The 27,397-nt window shown below is 61.2% G+C and overlaps 1 protein-coding gene across 1 annotated transcript in view; it reads right to left on the bottom strand.

Moving 5' to 3' along the window:
* The window catches only part of GALNT9 (polypeptide N-acetylgalactosaminyltransferase 9), a 58,330-nt gene extending 34,013 nt beyond the window's left edge, over positions 1-24,317 (bottom strand). The window contains exon 1 of the mRNA XM_077159091.1: positions 24,077-24,317. Within this exon, the coding sequence (XP_077015206.1) occupies positions 24,077-24,317 (241 nt within the window). The remainder of the gene's footprint in view (positions 1-24,076) is intronic.
* Between the last annotated feature and the right edge of the window lie 3,080 nt (positions 24,318-27,397).

Genomic DNA, 27,397 nt, shown 5'->3' with positions numbered 1-27,397 from the left:
CCTCTCCCCCTCGCCAACGGGATCCCCTCTGCGCCGCGCCCACCCTGCGGCTGGCAGTCAGGCCCCTCATTCCCTGGAAGGAAATGGCGACTGGCAGAGGGTCTCTCTTACTTCCATCTGGAGCACTGAGGGTCACACGTGGTGGGAGCTCCCCAAGAACAGCCGACAGTAGCAGGGAGTGGAGCGGCGAGGACTGGTGCAGCCCTGCCTGACGCCTGCACCCAGCCCTGCCCCGGGAGCCCCAGCGGCCCGGGCAGCACCCCGGGTTCTGACGACGCGCACTGCAGAGCCCCAAGTGTGGCTTGAAGAGGGGTGCGCTGGGGTGACCGGGGCGGGGCGGCGGGTCAGCGGGCCAGGTGAAGGGTGGGCGGGCTGCGGAGCGTCTGGGTGTCAGGGGACGGGGGCGCCCACGTGAAGAGAGCTGGGGGTGGGCAGGTGGAATCACGCCCGGCAGGACGTGTCCAGGTCCTAAGGCTGGTCCGGCGTGTGGGTCTCGGGTGTCAACGGGTCTTGGGCGCCCCGCTGGACGAGGTGGAAGTGGGTCGGGTGGGCCCTCACCCCGCAGGACGACACTTACGAGCAGGGGAGCGCGGGCTCGGGGGCAAGGGGCAGCAGAGCAGCAGAAGCAGACGGCCGCGGGGCGAGGCAGCACTGCTAACAACAATCGCCCCAGGGAGCTGGGCAGCTGGGAGATGGCTGGAGACCCCGAGGCGGACCCTGCAGCCCGGGACCATGGGGCGCAGCTCAGTAGCCCTGCAGGCGGGTGGGCAGGCGCTCGTTTCCCCAGGGGTCCGTGGGACGCGGCAGAGGGTGGCTCGAACCACAGACGACAGGACCGAGCAGGTGCAGACAGGAGTGGGCAGGGAGCACCAGTGATGCAGTAGGCAGAGAAGGGAGCTGGGCGGGCAGCATCCCTGAGCCGGGAAGAATGTCAGCAGGGATGAGTGAGGGCCAGGGCTCTTCCTGGGTGCTGCTTGGAGGCACTGGGGCACTTTGTGAGAGCAAGGGGCTCAAGCCCCAGCTCACCCTGCTGAGCCAGGTGCCCAGGGGCACCCAGGTGCCCAGGGTTGTTCCAGATGCCCGGGTTGTTTCAGGTGCTCAGGGGTGCCAAGGTGCCCAGGGGTGGCCCATGTGCCCAGGTAGCCCAGGTGTCTTCTCTTGTGTCTCCAGCCGCCCCACTGCTCAGCCCTGCCTGATGGCACCATGTGCACCCACCAGGCAGAGGCCAATATTTATGGCCATCTGTTCAACCCCCAGCACTCAGCAGGCACCTCCTGTGGGACGCATGGGCACATGCCCGTTGGGGCTCTGTGCATGGCTGCCCTGGCGCCCGCAGGTGCATCTTGATGCCACACACAGACAGAGCCTCCGGCGCCTGGAAACGAGTGGGTCATGCCCAGCGTTGGATGGAGCCCCATACTCACCGGCCAGGCCTGCCCCCATTAGGCCCCCATGCCGGACCTGCCCCTCCCTCTGGCTGCTTCCACGTGACCGGAGCCTCTGCCTCCCCCTGACTGCCCCAACCCCACAATGCTGCAAAGCCTTAAGGCATTTCAGTGACAACACAAGTGCCTACAAAATCAGCTACAGCACAAGAGCCCATCAGAGTCAGCTACAGACGTGGTCTGCTCTGAAATAATTCTCTCTGGCTACTGACCTGTGAAACTCAGAGCACATGATCTGCTGCAAATACGTAAAGGAGAAACAGACATAGGACACATGTTCTCATAGCCATAGGAGAAATCGAAAGGAAAAAAGGGGTCACTGGACCCAAGAGTTCCAAAAACCCACAGGGCAATCTCCACTGAATAACATAACAGCTTCCTGCAGGCACAAGGGGCCTCAGGAAAGTAACATAAGAGGGAAGAAGAAAGGACAGGAAAAGGGACAATAGCCAACACGGCTGGACGCTTGGCCAACATCAGTTTCCCCATCTTCTTTGTTAGCAGAACCACAACTTGTTTGGGAAGGAAATGAGTTCAGCTAAAGCGATGCATCTGTGGGCTCCCTTGCAGCCACGGGTGTCAGTAAGACTTAAGGGGAATTAACTGCAGGGAGGTTTCTGGGAAATGACGCCTAAAAGCACAGATTCAGACGGCGTAAGTGTCTTTTGCCTTGATCCATACTCCTTCCCTCCTTCTCCTACGCAGATCTAGGGCTCAGAGCCTGGGGTGGAGCAGCCATCATGTGACCCTGAGGTTGAATGCCACACAGTACAAACAGGGACTCAGGCTCATCAGGTCTCCTACCAGCTCTCTGGTTTCACATCACAGGACACACAGCAGGCACTATGCGGCTAAGCCGTTTGGTTCAGTTTCTGAAACCTGCAGCTGACTCTGGTCTTCGCCAATACAGGACGGAATCGCGTGGAGCCCAGCCCCTCAGGGACTCTCAGTTCTCTAACCTGGAGAAGCACAGGGTCAGTGGAAGAACGAGAGGCCACTGCCCAGGGAGGTCAGAGGCTCCCCATCAGCTCCTACGGCCAAAAACCCGACAGGAAGCAGCCGGCACTGCCAGCCGTCGAGAAGGGCCTCCTAAATTTCTCTGCACCCCCAGAGTCATCTCACACTTGGCCAAGACCCTCTTCTAGCTCACAATACCTGGGGTGTGTGGGCGGCTGCGATTCTTCAACTTGGAAGGAAGCAAGGCTTTCAGGCTCGCTTTGAGTCAGTGATTTCCATCTGTCACAGCAACTTAGGCCAATATTCAGAGAGAAGAAATGTCTGAACGGGCAGGATGCTGGGTGCGAGCCAATCTGAGAGGAAGAGGCAAAGCAGAGGAGCCGCCGGTAGGAGGAAGGGGGCTGGACTCACAGCAAGGTCGAGTGGGGACAAGGGACGCAGTGGGAGGGTTGGCCTGGGAACAGCCAGGAACAGCTTAACCCACAACGTAAAGTTCCAGCCTAGCCGAGCGCCAGCCATTCAGGACACACATCCTCCTGGACAGTCAGACACACGCCCTCCCAGACACGGTCTCCAGGTCACACGTCCTCCCAGACACAGTCTCCAGGTCACACGCCCTCCCAGACACGGTCTCCAGGTCACACGCCCTCCCAGACACGGTCTCCAGGTCACACGTCCTCCCAGACACTGTCTCCAGGTCACACGCCCTCCCAGACACGGTCTCCAGGTCACACACCCTCCCGGATACTGTCTCCAGGTCACACACCCTCCTGGGACACCGTCTCCAGGTCACACGCCCTCCAGGTCACAGTCTCCAGGTCACACATCCTTCCAGACACTGTTTCCAGGTCACACGCCCTCCCGGATACTGTCTCCAGGTCACACACCCTCCTGGGACACCGTCTCCAGGTCACACGCCCTCCAGGTCACAGTCTCCAGGTCACACATCCTTCTGGACACTGTCTGCAGGTCACACGTCCTCCCAGACACTGTCTGCAGGTCACACGTCCTCCCGGACACTGTCTCCAGGTCACACGCCCTCCCGGACATGGTCTCCAGGTCACATGCCCTCCCGGACATGGTCTCCAGGTCACACGCCCTCCCGGACATGGTCTCCAGGTCACATGCCCTCCCGGACATGGTCTCCAGGTCACACGACCTCCCGGATACTGTCTCCAGGTCACACGCCCTCCAGGTCATAGTCTCCAGGTCACACGTCCTTCCAGACACTGTTTCCAGGTCACACGCCCTCCCGGATACTGTCTCCAGGTCACACGCCCTCCTGGGACACCGTCTCCAGGTCACACGCCCTCCAGGTCACAGTCTCCAGGTCACACATCCTTCTGGACACTGTCTCCAGGTCACACAACCTCCCAGATACTGTCTCCAGGTCACACGCCCTCCAGGTCACACGTCCTTCCAGACACTGTCTCCCGGTCACACGCCCTCCTGGATACTGTCTCCAGGTCACACGCCCTCCAGGTCACAGTCTCCAGGTCACACGACCTTCCGGACACTGTCTCCAGATCACACGTCCTCCCGGACACTGTCTCCAGGTCACACGTTCTCATAGACACTGTCTCCAGGTCACAGTCTCCAGGTCGCACGTCCTCCCAGATACTGTCTGCAGGTCACACGTCCTCCCAGACACTGTCTGCAGGTCACACGTCCTCCCGGACACTGTCTCCAGGTCACACGCCCTCCCGGACATGGTCTCCAGGTCACATGCCCTCCCGGACATGGTCTCCAGGTCACACGACCTCCCGGATACTGTCTCCAGGTCACACGCCCTCCAGGTCATAGTCTCCAGGTCACACGTCCTTCCAGACACTGTTTCCAGGTCACACGCCCTCCCGGATACTGTCTCCAGGTCACACGCCCTCCTGGGACACCGTCTCCAGGTCACACGCCCTCCAGGTCACAGTCTCCAGGTCACACATCCTTCTGGACACTGTCTGCAGGTCACACGTCCTCCCAGACACTGTCTGCAGGTCACACGTCCTCCCGGACACTGTCTCCAGGTCACACGCCCTCCTGGGACACCGTCTCCAGGTCACACGCCCTCCAGGTCACAGTCTCCAGGTCACACATCCTTCTGGACACTGTCTGCAGGTCACACGTCCTCCCAGACACTGTCTGCAGGTCACACACCCTCCCAGACACTGTCTCCAGGTCACACAACCTCCCAGATACTGTCTCCAGGTCACACGCCCTCCAGGTCACACGTCCTTCCAGACACTGTCTCCCGGTCACACGCCCTCCTGGATACTGTCTCCAGGTCACACGCCCTCGCGGGGCACCGTCTCCAGGTCACACGCCCTCCAGGTCACAGTCTCCAGGTCACACGACCTTCTGGACACTGTCTCCAGATCACACGTCCTCCCGGACACTGTCTCCAGGTCACACGTTCTCATAGACACTGTCTCCAGGTCACAGTCTCCAGGTCGCACGCCTCCCAGATACTGTCTCCAGGTCACACGCCCTCACGGACACCAATTCCAGGTCACACGCACTCCCAGACACTGTCTCCAGATCACACGCCCTCCCGGTCACAGTCTCCAGGTCACACGTCTTTCCAGACACTGTCTCCAGGTCACACACTCTCCAGGTCACAGTCTACAGGTCACATGTCCTTCCGGACACTGTCTCCAGGTCACACGCCCTCCCGGACACAGTCTCCAGGTCACATGTCCTCATAGACACTGTCTCCAGGTCACAAGTCCTCCCAGACACCGACTTCAGGTCACACGCGTACCCAGACACCATCTCCAGGTCACACGCCCTCCCGAACACCGTCTCCAGGTCACATGCCCTACTGGACACCGTCTCCAGATCACATGTCCACCCAGACACCGTCTCCAGGTCACACGCCCTCCCGGACACAGTTTCCAGGTCACAGTATCCAGGTCACACGTCCTCCCAGACACTGTCTCCAGGTCACACGTCCTCCCGGACACTGTCTCCAGGTCACACGCCCTCCGGGGGCACCGTCTCCAGGTCTCACGTCCTCCCAGACACTGTCTCCAGGTCACACGCCCTCCCGGGGCACCGTCTCCATGTCACACGCCCTCCCGGGGCACCGTCTCCAGGTCTCACGTCCTCCCAGACACTGTCTGCAGGTCACACGCCCTTCCGGGCACAGTCTCCAGGTCACATGCCCTCCCAGACACCGTCTCCAGGTCACACACCCTCCTTGACACCGTCTCCAGGTCACACACACTCCCAGATACCGTCTCCAGGTCACACGCCCTCCTAGACACTGTCTCCAGGTCACACACCCTCCAGGACACGGTTTCCAGGTCACACGCCCTCCCAGACACTGTCTCCAGGTCTCACGTCCTCCCAGACACCGTCTCCAGGTCACACGCACTCCCGGACACCGTCTCCAGGTCACACACCCTCCTGGACACCGTCTCCAGGTCACACACACTCCCAGACACCGTCTCCAGGTCACACGCCCTCCTGGACACTGTCTCCAGGTCACACGCCCTCCAGGACACGGTTTCCAGGTCACACGCCCTCCCAGACACTGTCTCCAGGTCACACACCCTCCCAGGGCACCGTCCCCAGGTCTCACGTCCTCCCGGACACGGTCTCCATGTCATACGCCCTCCCGGGGCACTGTCTCCAGGTCTCACGTCCTCCCAGACACTGTCTGCAGGTCACACGCCCTCCCGGACACTGTCTCCATGTCACACGCCCTCCCAGGGCACTGTCTCCAGGTCACACGCCCTCCCAGACACTGTCTCCAGGTCACACACCCTCCCAGGGCACCGTCTCCAGGTCTCACGTCCTCCCGGACACTGTCTCCATGTCACACGCCCTCCCAGGGCACTGTCTCCAGGTCACACACCCTCCCGGACACTGTCTCCAGATCACACGCCCTCCCAGTCACAGTCTCCAGGTCACATGTCCTCCCAGACACTGTCTCCAGGTCACATGCCCTCCTGGGGCACTGTCTCACAGGACAGCCCTACACCCTGGTGACATGCCCCTGGTATCCATGCAGAGGGGTCAGCCACAGCATAGGCTGCATTAGTCAGAGCTCCCCAGCACCCGCTGAAAACAACAAGAACGTTCAATTAAACCACATCAACTTAGAGAAAGCAATAAATAACTACAATGGCAGGTAACTGGGAGGATTAAAGTGAGGGGAAAATGGGATTCCAGAAACAGAGAGCATTCAAATTGCTTTTTCCCCAGGGGGCATTCTCTCTGCCACAGATTTGAAATTTCAAACGCAGAGCAAATAAATCAAAGAAGCCAACTAGGAATCATTCCTTCCAAAAGTGGGGGCTCCAAAGGGGTGCGTCCTCAGGAAGTGGGAACCCCTGGGCCACACGTGTGTGTTCGTGCCATCCTGGCCTGCCCGAGTCACCCTCCAGCCTTGCACGTGGATTCACTCGGACTCCACTGACAAGACCCAGCCTGCGAGAAGCCAATGCGAGTCCTCTCAGGAAAGTATTTCATCCTGAGCCTTGAATTACGCCCACAAGCTAGTGACAATGACAATGACCAGCACACAGTCGAAGATACCACAAACAGACGAGGCCCAGGGAACGAGAACCAACAGAAACACAGCAGGGCTGGCAGCTGGGTGCTGCTGTAGGGGGGTGTGCGCTCCCTGTGCCTGGATATCAAGCTCTCCTCGGTCTCCCATCACTGCCTTCTTGGCAGGCGGGACTCACTCCACCTGCAGCAGAGAAGCACTCCAGCATGGTGTCCCCATGTGCCATGACCTTGGCTTTCCCCATCACGAGGCGAACAGGCCAGATGGAACCATGGACATAGCATCAAGCTGCCACGAGCTTCCGCATCTCTTTCTTTATAAAAATTTAGACAAATTTAACATGTCTGTCCATTAATTTTAATGGTTACAAAGTGGAGATAAAAATAAGAGGCCCTGACTCCCCTTTGTACATAATATCTCTCTCTTCCCACTTCAGTTTTAACCACTTTCTCCAAATACAACAGCTAATTGCACTGCAGACAGGTTTTGTAAGAATCCTGAGGGACCAGAGCTAATACCATGTTGTCAATAGTGAAAAGAAGGACCCCCCTTCTGAAGGTGGGAAGTCATGAATATCTGTCGGCCATGGCAATACCTGTAAAATATATTCTCACTGAAACTAATATAGTGCTTGATAAATCTGCACACATAATCACTGTCCACTGTGTTCAACTGCTATGAAAGTGCTGGGGCCAACGCCAGGGAGATAACGCATGACTGGAAATATCTGGTGAAACACATTTCCCGCTCCTTTCTCTCACTTTGTAAAATGAACGTGGGCTGTGGGCTGTCATGCAGCCTGCTCCTTGCAGCAGTAAATGCCAACCTGCCCCAGATTTGGGTCTAACTATTGCTGGGGAGCACGGATGGGTCATGTGGGAGCCCCGTCCACTGCCATGGGGCCTGTCCATCCCCAGCTCTGTCCTCTGATGCAGGACCTCCCTGGTTCCACTAGGTTCAGCTGTCTGCTCAGAGGCAGACTCTGGACTCTCCTGGGAAGTGCTTGTCCTGGGGGAGCACTGGCCTATTCATAGACTAGCAGCACTGAGCTTTTTCAATCCCCAAGGTGAAAGGGCTCAGCTCAGCCCCGGAACTCACGGAAGTCCTATACCTTGGGAAGAGAAGTGGGGACGTGGGCCCTGTCATCAGGGAGCCCACAGTGGGTGGGGTCCAATGACCGGCCCTCCCTTCGGGTGCTTGCTAGGGTCACTGTTGAAGTCCTGGTGATAATTAATAATCGGTGCCCAATCATTGCTCATTGGATGGATGAATGCGTGAACTAACGGGGAGCCCCGACCTCCTAGAGAAGGAATGAGGTTAACGGTAGTGTTCCCCAGAGCCCCCCAAAGTGTGCGTATCGTTACAAGCCCACCATCAACTCCCTCTGCCTAGGGTGGGACCAGGGGGGGAGCTGCAGGTGCGGGTGGGCAGGCGCCTGCCAGGCTCCACCCCCCTGACCCAGCGCAGCCAGGCTGGAGCAAGGTAGCTGAGGCCAGCAGCGCCCACTCAGCACACCCATGGGCAGCGGCCATGGGCTCTTCACCCCTCACCCAGGGGCGCCCCTGAGGAAACCACGGGCCCCCCACCTCCATGGGAGCTTCCCTTGAGTGCCCAGACCCCTTCTGCGGTGGGTTTGGGAGCTGCAGGGCTGCTCCTCAGCCTTGCGGGCCTGAGGGGTGAGGAGAGTATGTGAGCATCACTGACAGGCCTCCCAGTCGGGATTGACCCGGAACAGGTGCCAATGGGGTCCCTGCTTCTCGGGTCCTGAGCCCAAAGTGCCCTGGCATGGAACTGGATTCTGGGCCATCCCAGAGGTGGGAGGGCCCTCGGGAGAAGGAAACGCGGAGAGCCTGGAGCTCAGGCACTTGCCCTGTCTTTTCTCCTGATCTCTGGACAGCTGCTCTAGGTCTCCACCCAACAGCTGCCAGGGAGACAGAAAGGAACCTGATGAGCTCTGCAGCCCAGGAGGGAGGGCGTGCCCCACAGCTGTCTTCTCAAGGGCAGCGTCTGTGTCTCATGCCTCTGATGCCAAGTGGCTGCCCTTCAGCCGGGCCCCTAAACCAGGATGAGGCCCACAGCCCCATCCATGCCAGATGGCTGGGGGAAGGTCTGCTGGTGCCCACCTCCACGTGTGGCACTGGGCCCCATCTGGCTTCCAAGCCTTATCTCCTATCCAGACATTCCCGATCCATCTTCCTTTGCTCAGTGGTTTGCTTTGCTCACTTTATCTTGGCTGGCATTAACTGCCTCCCATATTCATCCATAGAACCATCCACCCAACCATTCATCCACCCATAAACCCGTCCACCCATCCACCCACCCACCCACCCACCCATCCACCCATCCACTCACCCAACACTCATCCATCCGCCCACCCACCCGCCCACCCACCCATCCATCCATCCACCCATCCATCCACACATAAACCCGCCCACCCGTCCACTCACCCAACACTCATCCATCCATCCAACACACCCACCCACCCATCCACCACACCCACCCACCCATACATACACACCCATCCATCCATCCACACATCAATCCAGCCACCCATCCACTCACCCAACACTCATCCATCCGCCCACCCACCCACCCACCCACCCATCCATCCATCCACCCATCCATCCACACATCAACCCACCCACCCATCCGCCCACCCACCCACTCACCCATCCATCCACCCATCCATAAACCACCCCCACCTATCCACCCATCCATACATACACACACATATGTCCGTCTACCAGTCCATCCATCCATTCGTCCATCCCTCCATAAACCCATCCATCCATCCACCCACCCACTCATCCACCCACCAGCCCACCCACCCATCCATATAGCTGACAGATACTTATTGCATCTCTACTATGTGACAAGCATCATGCTATCTGTTCAAATCACACCCCTTTGCAACTCTTTTCTTTCCTTCTGTCTTTGCTAGCATTTCTGAGGACCAACTGTGTGTTGGGCCAGGGACTGCCCACGCATGATCTTGTTTCATCTCAACAACCCTATCGTGGGAAGACAGCCATTCTTCACACATCACAGCCATGGAACCAGGGCTCACAGAGGTGCAGTGATGTGCCCAAGGTCACCTGGTGGGGACGTGGAGTCTCATCTGTCTTCTGTGCAGCTCAAACTCCTCTTCTTCCCTGAAGCCCTCCTGACCTGCCAATTGAAGCAGTCGTCCCCCTGTGCTCTTCTGAGTTTCCTGCATCACAGGTGGCGGGCTGCCTTCAGTGGCAGATCATCCTGGGTGGCTGCCCCCGCCGGACCATGAGCTCTCAGAGGAGTGGGTCTCCACACAGCACAGAGGCCCTTCTAGAATAAGCTGTGCATCGGAATCTGCCATCTCCTGGTCACCCCCAGCCCCGCCGTCCCACGGCAGCCTGCAGTCCACACACTCGTCTCATTTCCCGCAGGGCTGGGCAGGTGGACCGCGGATGGCAGGGAGGAAGACCAGCACGGAAGGAAACAGGAGCGGAGGCGTCTCGGGGTCAGCCCGGGCACTGTGTCTGCACGCACCTGTGCCAGGCATTGCTCCAAGCGCCACCTGCTCCTCATCGAACGCTCACCACAAGCTGGGAGGCAAGTGCGATTATCTCCTTTTCAGGGAGGCCGAGACTGAGGCAGGAGGCGAGTGAAGCGAGCACAGCGACCCCGGAAGGGGTGGCTGGGCTCAGGCCTGGCCTTTCTCCAGAACGTGCTTCTCCTGCCACTGCGAGGGGCTCGCCCATGTCCCCAGGGGCCACCAGCAAAGACCAGCACATGAACGCTTAACAGGCATTTTCATGGTTTTCTCAAAATACTGTGAAAATAGTCCTTCGCTAAACCTGGCCTCTTTCTGTGGTTTTCTTACTCGGAGATAAGATCGAGGCTTGCTGGTTTTCAGATTGGAGCTACACGCAGAGCAGATCTGGCTGAAATATTCGGTCCTTTTCACTGTCAGAGATGGGAGAGAGAGCGACCTGACCCCTGCCTGGAGATGCCCGGGTGCAATCCCAGCTGTGCCCTGGCCTGACAGGCCTCACCCTGCCCTGGCCCTGGCTGGTAAAACGAGGCTGCTGTGGGGACTGGCGCATCCCCGCCACAGGGCAATCTGCTCTGGGGCATGCACCGCGAGGCTGGGCGGGCAGGGCTGGAGACACGTGCTGACGGCGGCGAGGGCAGGCGCCTTCCCCGGGTGCCTGTGCCCCACACCCCACCCGCAATGCGCCCCAAGTCCCCCACGCTTTCCGCCTGCTGCGCCTGGTGTGCATGTCAGCCTCCTTCCTCAGCGCCCCTCCCCCTCCTCGGGCCCAGCCCCCCCAGCCGCCGGCCCTCCCCACGCGGCTCCCAGGCTCTGCACCCCTCCCCAGCCCCCAGGCCCACTGTGGAGGGGGTGGGTCAGGGCCCTGAACACTGACCGGCCGCGACTCATTTTACAGCACACATTCGGAAACAGCCCCATTCTGGAAAGAAACACGGATGGCCCGTAGCCACACCTATGATTTCTTAAGGTCCGCAAAACGGGGAGTAAAAAGAAAGCCAAGTGCCATCCTCCGTTCCAGGGACGGTCGGTTTCCTGCTCCCCTGAGGAAGTGGACGACAGGACAGGACATTCCAGGATGTTCCAGGACGTTCTGTCCCCCTCACCCCTTCAGCACACAGCCCGAAGCCGCGGGGCGCTGTCCACGGTGCTGACCCCCTCCCTCCTCTCCTTCCTCTCCCCACTCCCCGCTCCGCACGCCCGCCGCCTACGAACTCGCCGCCCTTTTCCCATCTTACAAGTAACACCCTCTCCTACCCCACCACCCACCACTGACCCTCCTTTCAATGTCCCCCTGACCACTTTTAGTTGGTCGTAACTAGTACCAAGAGGTGGAGGCCACAGACACTGCTAAAACCCTACAATGCACAGGCCAGGGGAGTTGTCCAGCCCAAATGTCCCATCCTGCTTTACAGCAGAGCTCCTGCAAGGAACTGCCTGGCCGGTGGTCTCTCTTCTCTTGGCCCCAAGCCCTCTTCCTAGACAATGCCACACTGTGGTAGCCAACGCCAGACCCAGCCCTCAACGGACCAGACCCACCAGAGGCTGTGAGCAGGGCAGGCCGCTGGTCTCCCTGTTCCTACAGAAGGGCCCAGGACCCTGTCCTTTCTGTGACCACTCACTCTCCAGGCCAGGTAGTGCCACAAAGCCTCGGGACTCCCAGCAGCCAGCGTGAGTCAGCAACTGCTGAATGGACACAATTCCCAAATGGACACAATTCCCAAATGGACACAAGACCCAAATGGACACAATTCCCAAATGGATACAATTCCCAAATGGATACAAGACCCAAATGGACACAATTCCCAAATGGATACAAGACCCAAATGGACACAATTCCCGAATGGACACAAGACCCAAATGGACATAATTCCCAAATGGACACAATTCCCAAATGGATACAAGACCCAAATGGACATAATTCCCGAATGGACACAAGACCCAAATGGACATAATTCCCGAATGGACACAACTCCCGAACAGACACAACTCCTGGATGGATGGAACACCCTAATGGACAGAACCCCCGAACAGACGCAACTCCTGGATGGATGGAACACCCTAATGGACAGAACCCCCGAACAGACGCAACTCCCGGATGGATGGAACCCCCAAACGGAAGCAATTCCCAAAGGACAAAACTCCTCGACACAACTCCCGAGTGGACGCAGCTCTTGAACTCCCGAATGGATGGAGCTCCCAAATGGATGGGGGTCCTGGATGGATGGACTTGTGAATGGACGGAGCTCCTGAAAGGACGTGTCCAGCAGAATCCCAGGCCCAGGCTGCACCCCGGCCGCTGGCTCCTCACACTGTCAGGCTGGGGGTGGGGGAGGACCCTTGTCCCTCCAGCTCAGACCAAGCCCCAAGACCGCCCCCCCCAGGATCCTTTTGTCACACTCCACGTCTGGTCATCACGACTCTGGCCGCTTTGTCTTCACAGCACCTGACCACGTCCAGCACCCCGGCCAGCCCTGGCCCCTGCCTGTGCCGCTCTTTTTCTGGATTACGGCCTCCATGGAGGAGGCGAGTTGAGCAGGGGCCTCACCCAGAGGCACTCTGAAAGGTCCCCGAAGCTCACTGATGAAGGAGAACAGTCTCTCAGTGCAATGTTTAGAAAATGAAATCAAGGCAAAAAGTCCACAATGAACAAGTATCGAAACTGCGAGGGGGGACGGGATCCAGGAGCTTTGAGAGGCGCCGCCCTGGGCCGGGAGGAGGCAGCCGCGCCCCTCGGGGGGCTCGCTGAGCAGGCACTTGTGATTCTTTAATAGCTATTCCTTCTAGAACAATAAGGCAGCCCAAAAATATTCAAACTCAGGCACACTAAAGCTCAAACGTTATTTTAATTTTAAATATTTTATTTATCCCCCAAAGAGAGTTTATTCTAATTTTGCTTTCTAGGCTTTGATAGAAGCAAATTCATATTTCTTTCCACTACTTTAATGTTCCAGAAAAAAATTAACCATTAATAAGTAGCTAAAAACACCCACTTTCTGTCCTGCCTGGGCCCGCGCAGGCGGCCCCCTGCCCAGTGCCTGACCCTCCTGCTGCTCCTGCCAGGGCCGGGGGGGTCCACGTCACGCGTCCGGCCCGCATGCTGCCCGGCCCCGTGGCTTCCACCCTGTCCACGCAGCCCCCCAGGCCTGCGGCCTCCACCCTGTCCACGCAGCCCCCCAGGCCTGCGGCCTCCACCCTGTCCACGCAGCCCCCCCAGGCCCGCACCCTCCCTGGCTTTAGGTCTCTCCTTCCTGCCGCCTCTCGGGCCCTCGGCAGAGGGTGGGCACCTCCAGTGACACTGTCTCCTGACCCACTGTCTTCTGTGGCTGTCATCGTCAGATACTCTGTGTCTTTTGCTTATTGCAGCCGGCAGAATAACGCCCGAGACACCCACGCCCCAGGGCCTGTGAGCATATGGCCTCATGGGGCAAAAGGGCTGCGGCTGCTCCGCCGACTCAGGAGACAGAGGAGACCCTGGGCAGGTGCGTCAGGGAAGACGTGCATGTGGAGATGGTACAGAGGAAGCAGGCCTGCTGTGGGAAGAGGTGGGGGCCCGGGCAGAGGCAGGCAGGTGGCCTCCACACCCTCCCCAGAGCCCCAGGTGGAGCTACCCTTGGACCGTGTCCGGGCCCCGTGAGCCCTGGAAGGAGGAGCCTCCAGGGTCGCCAGATGGAGGTGTGTCTGCGGCGTGGGCAACTCATGAACACAGCAGCCGCCAGCTCTTCATGCACCCTGAACACAATGCCTCATGGGTTTCCCAAGACTGCTACAAAGATGAATTTTCGACAAATCCAGTTTGTTTTAAAACAGCAAAGAAAACTTCCTTTGCCTTGCAAAGGCAAAGGGTTTGAGTGCAGAGCCTGTCCTCACAGGCTGCCCCACGAGAAAGTCACGCGGTGCCCCACATCGCGTGCCAGCACTGGCCCCGCAGTGCTCACAGCCTCCTCTCAGGGCTGACGCCAGGCTCGGGGTTACGCCCGTGTCTCTAGCGATACCCCCACCAGGGGCCTCCAAGGAGGGGTAACGGGGCCACTGGCCGAGCCGCACTCTGAGCCCCTGGACATCACCTCCGGACGCCTGCCCGGAACACCAGCATTTCCACACCTTCCACGAACCCTGGAGGGGCAGGAGGCAACCAGCCAGGTGACCGGAGAGTGCCCAGGGCTGGGGGCAGCAGGGGGAGGGGTCTCTGTAGAACTGCCCCCTCCTGGGGCGCTTTCTTTGCCTGGCATGAGGCCCGCGCCCAGGACAGCATTTTTAAAGAACTATTGTATGCGGCTTATTTATGTGAGAACAAGATGCTGACAGTTCAGCCGCTAAGTGGGGCCATCTGCACAGCCCCGAGGGTCCCTCCCTCCAGGTCAGGTGGCAGCTGGTGCACGGGGCTGGCCAGAGGCAGGGGACCTGGCCCAGAAGAGAGGCAAGGGGGGCAGATGGGGCTTCAGCCTGTTCTCAGAGCTGGGGGCAAGGCCCAGGGAGACCCCCCCACTCTCTCCTGGTCCAGCCCTGACCTCAGACCATCAAGGATGTGAGCTGGATACCGACGTGCAGCAGCCGCACCCTGCCCACACATGAACGGGTCTCCAGATGACCAGCTTGAGGCCGTGCCGGTGGAGCCTGGCCGCGTGAGGATTTCAGGCTCACCCAACCTCCGGGCTGGCCTGGGGGGCCGAGGCCAGTCACCCCTCAAGACTGCATGCGAGTGGCTCAGGGCAGCCACCCCCAATTCTGTCCAGACATCCCCAGTGACCGTGCAGCTGTGGGGCAGGCCCCTGTCCAGCCCCCTGCGATGGGCAGGCCTCCTTCCAACGTGCCTGGCACCTCTGAAGTGACCCTGGCCCTCCCTGGCTCGTACGGGAGCAGACGGCAGAGCCAATGGGGCCGCAAACCTCAGGAGCTGCCCGTCTGGGCTTCTGGCCTGAGACCTGCTGTCTGTCACCGAAGCCAGCTGGGCAAACTTTCTTGGTTTTGTTTACTTTTCTGCCAGACTCTGTGATCTGCAGCCACACACCCCATCGCCCAGCACCGCGCCCCTGCCACGCGGGATCCGTGGCCCCTGGAGAACAGGACGCGGCCCCAAGGCCCACGCTCCATTTCCCCGTGTCCTCAGAAGACCTTCTGTGCTCCAGTCCCAGCACCTTGTCCTCGCTTGGGGGTGAAAATGGAGACTGGGGAGACAGGCAGGCAACCTGGGGCAGGAGGACTCTCCGACGACGCAGCGGCACGGGCCCAGGGCTCCTCCTGCAGGCCCGATGGCAGCGCAAAGCTGAAAACCGAGGGTGTGGCTGAAACGGGGGCGGCAGGCCTGCTCCTGCCCAAGGCCGCCTGGAGAAGCCGCGCCAAGCCGCCCCGAGCAGGCCGCCTCACTGCTGCGCTGTTCTCTCCGTGTCATCAGACGGAGCGCACTGCCCTGCGCGGAGAGAGCCCAGACCATCCTCCGCGGATTCCTTGAGCCCACGGGCAGCAGGTCACGAACCCTGATCCTCAGCAGCTCCCTTTAAATGGACTCACTTTCAAAATGAAACTCCGTAGGTACTGGTGTGGGAGAAGAGGTGCAGTCTGCAGACGCGTGGGCGGCACAGGCGAGGGGGGCCCCGGGGAGGGGCCGCGGGGAGGGGCGTAGGGAAGGGCGCGGGAAGGAGAGCGGGAGAGGCCGCAGGGAAGGGCCGAGGGGAGGGGCATGGGGATGGGGCATGGGGAAGGGCCGCGGGGAGGGGCGTAGGGAAGGGCGTGGGGAGGAGAGCCGGAGAGGCCGCAGGGAAGGGCCGAGGGGAGGGGCATGGGGATGGGGCATGGGGAAGGGCCGCGGGGAGGGGCGTAGGGAAGGGCGTGGGGAGGAGAGCGGGAGAGGCCGCGGGGAAGGGCCGAGGGGAGGGGCGTGGGGAGGGGCGCAGGGCCGGGCCCTCACCCACCTAAAGGTAGGTCGAGGGCAGTGCTGAGGGCACGTGGGCGTCAGTCAGGACTTTCTTCTTGGAATCACCGGAAAGACAGCAGGAAGCAGCCCCGGGCGCCATCCACCGTGCTTGGCCTGCGCACCCCTAGCAGTCTCGCGTCCTGCAGCCATGCCGGGGCAGGCGTTCCAAATGCACCCTGCGCCCCACGCACCAGGCCTGGACCCTCATCACCCTCGCCAACCCCTTCCACCGTCACAAGAACCCTCAGAGCTCCGTCCGCCCGTCCCTGCTCTATGGATGAGGAAACCGAGGCTCAGAGAGGACCTGGGCCTCGCCAGGGCCTCTGGTGCGTGCTGGGGCCAAGCTGGGACAGCAGCCGCGCTCCTGGCACCCAGGGGGCAGGGCCAGCGATGCAGCCAAACCCCGCCACCACGCTGCACGTGCTCAGAGCAAAGGGTCAGCAGCCCGCGCTGGGTTGAGGCTGGGAGGGTTGGGCCCTGGCGTCGCTCAGCTTATTGGCTTCTCCCCTCATTAGCCGTCGTCTGGAACAGGAGACCCAAGTGGAACTGCAGGTGCGACGTAAGGACTGACCAGCCAGGGAGAAAACACCTGACTATTCCTATGGAAAGGTGGTTGAGGAGGTCCTGGGTGACGCCCTTCCCGCACCTGCCCCCACCCTGCCTGCCTGGAGACGTCCTTTGCCCCCACACCCTACCCAGGCCTGCCCGCTCATGCCTGGGCCTGCGACCTCGTGGCCACTGCACTCATGCTGGGGCTCCCCGTCCTGCCTGGGCCCTTGTCCCCCCATCCTCTTGGGGCCTGATCCTCCTGCACGTCCAGCCTGGGGGAGGCTCCTTGTCTGACTTGGGGCCATCAAGCCCTTGGCACAGACGCAGGGACCTCGGGAGTGGCCCCACGGGATGCGACACGGCTTGAGGGACAGGCAAACCCCTCCCCAGTGAGCCCGCGGGAAACGGACGCGGAGTTCACGTCGCGTGCAGTGGCCTGGGGGTACCAGGCTGCCCGGGCCACACTGTGAGGCCCGGTCCAGCCACAATGCAGACAGGAGCGTCTGCTTCCTGCAGACGGCAGCTGGGGGGACGTGTCAGCCGTGCCCACATGCTACTCCCCAGGTCCAGGGGCTGAACAGACTCAGCCCTGGGGCAAAGCCGGTCGCGTTGGGGCCCGGGACAGGCTGGCTGCAGGGGCTACCCCTCCGCCCAAGACCTGCCCAGGCTCCCTCCCCACCTGCCCGGGCCCTCCCCACCTGCCCGGGCCCCCCTCCTACCTGCCCGGACCCTCCCCACCTGCCCGGGCCCCCCTCCTACCTGCCTGGACCCTCCCCACCTGCCCGGGTCTCCCTCTTACCTGCCCGGACCCTCCCCACTTGCCCGGGCCCTTCCCACCTACCCGGGCCCTTCCCACTTGCCCGGGCCCCCCTCCTACCTGCCTGGACCCTCCCCACCTGCCCGGGCCCTCCCCACCTGCCCGGGCCCCCCTCCTACCTGCCTGGGCCCTCCCCACCTGCCCGGGCCCCCCTCCTACCTGCCTGGGCCCTCCCCACCTGCCCGGGACCCCTCCTACCTGCCTGGGCCCTCCCCACCTGCCCGGGTCCCCCTCTTACCTGCCTGGACCCTCTCCACCTGCCTGGGCCCTCCCCACCTGCCCGGGCCCCCCTCCTACCTGACTGGACCCTCCCCAACTGCCCAGGCCCTCCCCACCTGCCTGGGTCCCCCTCTTACCTGACTGGACCCTCCCCACCTGCCCAGGCCCTTCCCACCTGCCCAGGCCCCCCTCCTACCTGCCCGGACCCTCCCCACCTGCCCGGGCCCCCTCCTGGGGGTGGAGCCTAGAAGGTGGCTCGGCCAATCGCCTGGAGCCACCCTGGAGGCCTGCGGAGGGACTGCTGAGGTAGAAATTTAGAGAGACTTATTTTGTCAAGTTTCCAGCCAATGAAGGGTAAACTGTCCTTTCAGCTGAGCTGGACGTGCAATCACTCGCCTGCACGCTGTGCCTCGGCGCGTGCAGCAGTCGTTCCTAGAAGTGCAGGCCAGCACTGCAGCAGGTGTGGAGCTGCCCAGTGTGGGCGGCTGTGGCCGCTCCCCACCCGGGTCTGCGTGCTGGCCTGAGTCCAGGCAGTGCCCACCGCCCTGCAGGCCCATGGACGGCGGGCACAGGGGAGGAGGGACACGCAGGCCCAGGGGCCGCCCACAGGCTCTGGGCGAGTGACGGGGCAGCCACGTGCGCCTGGCCCGGGGCCGAGGGTGTGGGGACCATGCAAGCAGCGCACACCGGGACTTGTCTCTGGCCACGGCCACTTTGACCGCACAGAAGGGACGGTGTCGCTCAGAGGGCTGAGGGCGGAGGAGCTGAAGCAGCAGCGCCTCGGAACCAGGGGCCAGCTTGAAATGTGATTGTACTGCGCTTGCGGGCGGCAGTCACGTCACTGACAAGGAGGCCTTAGGGATCACCTGCCTAGAAGCCCCTCCTCAGGGAGCCCTCCTGGGTGCGTCGGGGAGACCCGAAGGAGCGCACTGGGACAGGGCGGGCGCGATGGACAGCTGGACGCCTTTCCGGCCCTGAGAACCTCAGGCCCTCCGCTGTCCCCATGGCCGAGACGGCTGTCCCCATGGGGGAGCTGCCAGGGGCTGCAGAGCACTCTGGTGGGCTTTGACCTCCCGGCCGGCTCTCCGCTGTGATGTCCGCCTCCCACCGGGCAAACAGCCTCACCTAGGCCCATTGGTGGGGGGTCCTGGACACCCCCCCCATAGCCAGAGGGACGAAGCACAGTAGGGGCACGCCCTGGCATCCTTGCTGCTTTCCTCCCATCTCCATCTTCTGGCCGTGCCACCCGGGACGGGCCAAGGTCTTTGTAACCCGGGGCCGAGACCGCGGCTTGCATCCTGTGTCCGGCGAGAGCCCCGGGGTGCCCAGGTGGGGGAAGGCCCAGGAGCGCAGCCCTGCCCGCCGCGTGACCGTCCCTCCACCCCTCCCTCAGGGCCCCCACACAGCCTCAGAGCCTGGGCAGGCCTGTGTCCCAGCAGAGCAGAGGCTGGGGTGGCCCCAGAGGGCGCTGTCCACTCAGGCTGCAGGAGCCCTCGGGCTCCTGACCCCAGGGGAAGGTAGGAGGTAGCGCTGGCGTGGGGCCCTCTCAGCCGCCTCCCTTCGGGAGCGAGGAAGGAGCAGGCCTCGGGCTCAGAGCTTTCCGGTGAAATTTAATAAGGATCACTTTGTCTTCCCGGCGCTTACCTGTATGGTCACCTTCGATTTGTGGGTGCCGTGGTGACATACAGCCTTCCTTTAAAATGCATTTATTTAAGCAAAAACAACGCATTTTTACAGAAAAATCCACTTCACCCATGTCACAAACATGCACGGAACGCTACGCATGCCCCAGGCTCGGGACAGAGACACACTCCCCACCCTCAGAGTCGCGACAGCACCAGCCTCGTGCACAACCAGGAATCATCACGTTACGCAAACTTCTGAAGTGCTCAGAGCCGGCCGTCCCTGGGGAGGGGACCCCACCACTGCACCTTCTTAGACGTGAGGCTTCGACACGCATAGCCACGGTGTACCCCAGACACGCGTCGTGTCCACTGTCCTCTGTCCTCCATCCTCCGTCCTCCGTCCTCTGTCCTCTGTCCTCCATCCCCTGTCCTCTGTCCTCTGTCCCCTGTCCTCCGTCCTCTGTCCTCCATCCCCTGTCCTCCGTCCTCTGTCCTCCGTCCTCTGTCCTCCGCCCCCTGTCCTCCGTCTTCCGTCCTCTGTCCTCCGTCCTCTGTCCTCCGTCCCCTGTCCTCCGTCTTCCGTCCTCCGTCCCCTGTCCTCCGTCCTCCGTCCTCCGTCCCCTGTTCTCCGTCCTCCGTCCTCCATCCCCTGTCCTCCGTCCTCTGTCCTCCGTCCCCTGTCCCCTGTCCTCCGTCCTCCGTCCTCCGTCCTCCGTCCCCTGTCCTCCGTCCTCCGTCCTCCGTCCTCCATCCCCTGTCCTCTGTCCTCCATCTTCTGTCCTCTGTCTGCCATCCTTTGAGCACGTGTGCTGCCCACTGCCCACTCTCCGCTGTCCGCTGTCCACTGCTGCCACCACTAACCTCACTCAGGCCTCGCGGGCTCCCACCGCCCACCGTGGGCCTGCTGGGGGTCAGCAGGGTTCTGCCCTCGGGTCTTCCTCGGGGATCCGGGCTCCCAGGGCTTCGCCTGGGAGGGGATGGGACTTAGCGGCAGCCCGGCGGCTCTGAAGCAGCTCTAGGGGCCTGGCCGCAGCGAGGAGACGCGGCCAGCAGTTGCTGAACTGGACAGAGGGAAAGGCCTCGGCGGCGGGGCACAGCGGGCTCCTGTAGCCGCTTCCCCAACACGGGGCCCTCGGGAGTCTTCCTAAGGCAGAAGCTTGGCTGCCCGGTCGCCTGCGTGGAGATGCTTCTTTTCTCTCTCTGAATCAGGCTTAGAGGTTCTCGAACTTAGGGCTTCTAAATAAGACTGTGCCAGCCGCATGGACAAAGCTATGCATGTTGCATTTGTGCAATTTAAGAGATTTTCAGAAGGAAGAGTTTCTCTGCGAACACTGTTTTTGCCTTGACCACTGAGTTGAGGAGCTAACGCTCAGGGCCTAGAGGATGTGCCGAAGATGAGAGTCCTGAGAACATTCACTCTAGGCTCCTTTCCCCCGGGTCCCGGGTTTGAGCCCACAATATACACACACACTTAGGACTTCTTTGCCAAGGGGACAGACGTCCCCAGTGAAGGTCCTGCTGCAGGCGGGATGTGGGGAAAGGGTCCTGCTTCGGGCCCTGCTCCCCTCCCAGGGGACGCCGGGCCTCTCTCCCAGGACAACCCCTCCCCCCCGCCAGGCTCCTTCAAAGCAGAATAATCCGATATTTCCAGGAAACAGTCACGGCAGAGAAAACCCAGTGACAAATCGATGTAGTTTCAGACTTCTCCCTCTTCTTTCTTAACTCAGTTGGATTTGTATCTGGAGGAGGCTCCCAGGAATCAATTCCACATTTCTTGGGTCTAAGACAGACCGTGATGAAAGTAGCAGCTTCCAGGCTCTTCTGGCAGAGACGCCATAGCAAACTCGGGAGGGGTGAGGTTTCAGGGGCTCCACGTGAACTAACCACCAGAGCCCCGCGCCCTCCTGGGACAGCCTGGGGTGACCCTTAGAAACCTGTTCCTCTTGTCACTTCCAGGAACAAACACTGAATGGTCACTGGGGTTCAGACACTGCCTAAGGCACGGGTCCCATGGGAAGGGATGGCACAGGGGAGCACCTCATCAGAAGAGGGCAAAGGAGAGGGAGAGACACAGAGAGAGAGGATGGGGGGGGGGACAGGAAGGACAGAGAGAGAGGACAGACAGATGGTATAGAGAGATGAGATGCAAAGATACCAGGAAAGATGGGGGCAGCAGCTGGAGGAAGAGACAGGAACGAGGGTGAATGGGGGAGGAGGGTGTTGGTGGGGGGCAGGGAAACAGGAAAGCAGAGCAGAGGAAAGGGAGAGGGGAAGGGGCAGAGAAGAGGAGAATGGAGAGAGGAGGATGACACCGCGAGAAAGGGGAGGAGAGAAGAGCGAGGGAAGGTGGGGGAGGCCAGCAGTGGGATGGGTCCCCTTTCCCGAAGCCCCCCACGTCTCCCCCCCAGTTCTGGGAAGGTGCGCCAACTCCTGGCCTTCAGGCACCAGAGGTCGGTGCTGCCCACCCCGGGGTGAGGAGGGACAGGGCTCAGGGGCGCTGCCTGCCTCCGTGCCGCCGCCAAACGCATGGCCACGAGTGTTTGTGCCAGGACGGGGCAGGTGCCGGCTGCAGGGGACGCAACTCCAGAATGGCCAAGGGCCTGCGTGAACGAACTTTACTCCCCTCCTAGCTTCAGCTGGATAGAAAGGATCAGAAAAGCCGTGAAGCTCAGCAGAACGTCTCCGAGGAGAGTGGGAATGCCGTGGGCGATCACAAGGTGCTTGGGCACCCGGTGACGGCCTCTGACAGTGAGCAAGGCTGCAGATGGCCAGTGCCCAGAGCAGCCCAGCCACGGGTCACTTGGCCTCCCGGGCGAGGGGGCGGCTGTGGGCCCTCACCTGCAGGCACCCCACACCCACAGGCCCCACCAGTTGGCACTTCACACCTGCAGGTACTCCACACCTGCAAGCACTTCTCACCTGTAGGCACCCAACACCTGCAGGCACCCCCACAACTGCAGACACCTCCATACCTGTGGGCACCCACACCTGCGGGCACCTACACCTGAGGGCACCCTCACCTGCAGGCACCTCACACCTGCCGGCACCTACACCTGCAGGCACCTCCACACCTGCAGGCACCCCACACCTGCGGGCACCCTATAACTGCAGGCACCCCACACCTGCGGGCACCCTATACCTGCAGGCACCCTACACCTGCGGGCACCTCCACACCTGAGGGCACCCACACCTGCGGGCACTCTCACCTGCAGGCACCTCCACACCTGCAGACACTCTCACCTGCAGGCACCTCCACACCTGCAGGCACCCCACACCTGCGGGCACCCTATACCTGCAGGCACCCTACACCTGCGGGCACCTCCACACCTGAGGGCACCCACACCTGCGGGCACTCTCACCTGCAGGTACCTCCACACCTGCGGGCACCTCCACACCTGCAGACACTCTCACCTGCAGGCACCTCCACACCTGCGGGCACCTCCACACCTGCTGGCACCCACACCTGCAGGCACCCACACCTACGGGCACCCAAACACACACACCAGGCAGGCAAGATGCAGATGGGCGGCCTGTGTGGTCCCGCTCGCAGACGTCTCCTCCTGGGCCTGTGACTGACCCTCCCTGCGGAGGTGAGCGGTGCTGCTGGTGCAGAGCAGAAGAAAAGCCCACTCGTGGGGACATGCAAAGTTTTCTCTCTCCGTGGAGCCAGCCTAGGAAGTGGCTACTTACTCTGTCTTGCCGCATCCCGAGGTGTGAAAGCACCCATTCCCGCCAGCCGCGCCCTGGCCCTGCCCTGCTGCGACACGGATTCTGGCCCTCACCAGCTCGGACGAAGCAAAGCCCTCCCCACGTGGAGCTGGGCTTTCTGCAGGTACTTTTGGGGACACCAAGGCTCCTCAGCACCACCACCCGAGAGCCCATCTGGGGAGCACCTGCCGAGCACCTGTCTGCCTCCTCCACTGCATTTGACGTACATCACTGGCAGCTTCAAGCTTCTCCATGCCAGAACTTCCTGAAGCAAGCCCTGAGATTCCCTGGGGCAGGGATCTGCCCAGGCCACGAGAAGTCAAGGATGCTGCCCGGGGACCTTCGAAGGGCTGCAAACTCCCCTTCCTCTTCCATTTCTCCGAGGACAGAGAGGAAGAGGAAGGCATCATGTCCTACCGAGCTGGAAACCTTGGCTTGCCTCCCTCACTCTCAGACCTGGGCATGGACTGCTCCTCAGAAGTTCTCTCAAGGGTTTTCCGGGGGTAATTCTGGATCATCGTGTGTGTTTGGGGACAGGGGCAAGTGTCCACTGGCGAGTGGACGATTGAATGGTCACCCTGGCCAGAGCCCTCAGCTAAAAGGAGCTCCCCAAAAGCTCCTCTCTTGTCTACCTATCCCCTGCTCCATTTCCTCCCAAAGTAACACAGAGCAAGCCTCCAGCCCAGCCCAAGTGGGCCCACCATGCCCCCGGGACACACGGCGTCCAGCCGAAGGGCGGGCTGCGCTGCCCAGCGCCCTCCTCTGTGGCCCCTCTGTCCCCAGCAGGTCGCTTCTGGCCTCACCATTCAGCTGGTTGTAGACCACCTCCTCCAGGTGGTCCAGGCGCCGCAGGATGGCGTCGCGGTCCACCAGCGCGCCCACCTTGGCGTGGCGGCTGCGCGCGCGGCGGTCAGCGCTGCGCAGCATCTGCACCAGTTCCTGGGAGCGGTCGTGCAGGCGGCAGTAGGCGGAGAAGAGGATGATACCCACGAACACCAGGATGTTGACGGTCAGCAAAGTTTTGATCTTCCTGGCCAGCGCCATGAACGCGGCTGGGAGCGGGGCTGCCTCACCCGCGGGGCCTGCCGTGCGCCCGGGGACTGCAGGAGCCTCGGCCGGTGCGGCCTGGCGGCGGGAGCGGTGGGGCGGGGAGCCGGGGGAGCTGTCCCCTTCAGCACCAGCCCGCGCGCCGCGCGCCCTCAGCGCGCCCCGCCGCCGCCGCCGCCGCCGCCTCTGCCCGCGCGCGGGGGTGCCCGGGGCTGCGGGTGCAGGGGGCGGCCGGCATCCTCCGCAGAGGCGGGGGGCGCCGCCACGCAGCTCTCGGGGAGCCGGCGAGCGTGGGTCTGCCGGAGCCGGGAGCGCGCGGCGCCTCGGAAACGGCAAGGGAGGTGCCGGGCTGCGGGCCGGGGCTCCGCTGCCGCTGCCCGCTCCAGCCCGCCCCGCAGCCACGGCGCCGGTGCGGAGTGACGCGGCCTCCAAACTCATCAGCATGCACACGGCGGCCACCTTCGCGCCCCCGCCCCCGGGGCCGCCCCGCCGCGCAGCCCCGCCCCGCCCCGCCCTCGGGGGCGCGGGGCTCGCGGGGCGCTGGCTCCCAGGTGGCCCCCCGCGGGGCCGGGGGCGGGCCGGGGCGGGGCCGCGGCGGGGAAAACCTGCGCGGGCGCGCCGGGCCGAGCCAAGACCAAGGACGCGTGGACGCGGCTGGGTCCCAGCGCCAGCCGGCCCTCCGCTGGCCCCTGCCCTGACCGCGGGCGCGGGAGCTCCCAGGAGGGCCAGGCCCGTCCGAGTAGAGCCAGACGTCGCCGGAGGGAAGAGGGGCCTCTGGGGAATGGCTGGTCAAGGCTGTGCTGTTGGTGCCAACTGGGCAGGGGGTCAGGAGTTGCAGGGCCAAGTCGGGTCACCTGGTGGTCTCCTGCCCCTGCCTTCCTTCAGCCAAACTGTCAACTCCCAGCCTCCCACTCTTCTTTCTCACTGGAAAAAGCGGGGTCCAGGGCCAGGTGGGATGGATTTGGGGGTTCAACCCAACCTTAGGGCTCCGTCAGGCCGAGCTGGAAAGACCCAGCTGGAGAGGGAGAGGCTTGCAAGGCAGGGTTCTCCAAACCACCGATTCTCAGACCTTTGTGAGATGTAAGGCTTAAAAATCCCTGGCTGCACCCCTAGGCTCTCATCTCCCCCAAAAAGGCATGTCACAGGGAGACTACTGGTGGTCAGGCAGGGACAGGGCTGCTCCAAGGTCCCACGGCTGCAACCATGGGTGTCCATGCCAGGAAGAGAGGAGTCTCTGTCTAGAGCATTCCTGTGGTCCAGTGTCAGAAACACCCACCGCTCCGCTGATGCCTCTTACACAGTCTGAATGAATAAGTGAGCCCTTACTGAGCACTCACTCTGTACCAGGTCTTCAATATTCAGAGACGAGTTAGATGAGGCTTCTTGGGCTTCAAGGAGCACTGGACTGAGGGTGTTTGGCTGCAGGGGACTGGGGTGGCCTGGATCCCAGACCAGGACTCTTATCCAAACCTGCTTTTCTTGACCGCAGGGCACACCTATCCAGGCTGGAGGTCCTCGGCCTCCCGGCAGATGCCCCCGAGAGTTGGAAGACGCAGTCCTCTTCACCCACTTCCTTGTTAAGTCTTTCTTTTCTTCCACAGGAATTTGTCTCAAGAAGTTCCGAGAACCCCCCCCCCCAGGAGGGATCCAGCCATGGGGACTGCAGGCCAGCTGTCTACAGGGAGCTTTGCTGTAAGAACTGCTTGTTCTGGGTCAGGGCTGGAAACACCACTTGTAATCCTCGCTTTGGGTGATTCTCGGGATGCAGCAAGGCTGGCAGACACTGGTCTATTTTTGATGAAGAAACAGCCATTCCCATGTCTCTCCTTAGGAAGGATTGTATTTTTTCTGTTTATAAAATGACTGGTTATAAGATGCTTACATGTACAATGTAAATTGTACAGGATTGCTTTAAAATGGTAACACAAATGGCTGACACACATGCCGTGTGCATCTTCCAAGCTCTGCTCCATGCCCTGTGGTGAGGGATGGGCTATGTCTTCCCAATTTTACGTCTGCAGAAACTGAGGCACACAGAGGGCGAGTGCCGTACTCAGGGTCACCAGATGAGAAGGCCTGGGTCTGGGATTCAAGCCCAGACAATTTGGCTCCACAATCAAATTTATTAGCCACTGTTTTTCAAGGGGGAAAAAAAACAAGCACTTTTCATTATATGTTTATTGAAAGTGATGTGAAAATGGCTTTGCAGCAGAAAACCTTATTTTGTTCATGTAAATACAATGTACTGCATTCTAAAATCCAGTAGGAAATGATACATCCTAATTATATGCATCAGTGTTTGGCTAGATTTCATTTGAAATATAAGCACATTGGACATGGGGAGATTTGGGGACACTTTCAGGGGAGGGAAAGGCATCTGATAATGCAGCCAGCTTGCACTGACTTGATGTTTACAATACACCGAATGCTCGGTTCTGAGTTGCTCTATGTGCTAAAATAATGTGGGACACGAGACCGCACCCATGGGCGGAGCAGCCCTACTGGGATAGCAGGTTTGGGAACAGCTGTACAAACACGCGCCTGCCCGCCATGCTGCCCACGACCCCCCTGGGGGTGCCCACTCTGCCTAGAGAGGGCGTAAATAAAGCCCCGGCCTCAGTGCTCCACAGCCAGGCTCTCCTTCAGGAAGGTGGGCCAGACGGTGGTCCAGGGCACCGATCTGCTGGCGAGTGCAAGAGCCCTGCCAGTATGGCGGGCACCACCTGGGAGGCACGGGGACGTCCTGGTGCGGCCACAGGGTCACTCACGGAAGCCTGAGCTGGGCAGGGCTCTTGGATGGCTGCAGGCTGCAGGGGACAGAGCAGCAGTCATACAAAACAATGCCCGTTATGGTGAAGCTTTTCCATGTCAATGAAGTCAAACTCTGGTGGGAGCTCTGCCTTGACACGGCACAGATCTGAGTGGGGCTGTTCTTTGTTCCTGAACCGCAAATTGAAACTACAGAGTCACTGAAATAGTCTTTTCTCCATCGTGAAAAGACATTTCTTATCCACAATTCAGCTTGGTCATATGGTATGCCATGTTCCAGCTTCTATGTGTATCAGTCAGGATAGGCT

This window comes from Tamandua tetradactyla, chromosome 5, assembly GCF_023851605.1.
Source record: "Tamandua tetradactyla isolate mTamTet1 chromosome 5, mTamTet1.pri, whole genome shotgun sequence".
Classification (NCBI taxonomy): Eukaryota; Metazoa; Chordata; class Mammalia; order Pilosa; family Myrmecophagidae; genus Tamandua; species Tamandua tetradactyla.
The sequence above is the reverse complement of the archived record's forward strand: the minus strand, read 5'-3'. Positions and strand labels throughout refer to the sequence as shown.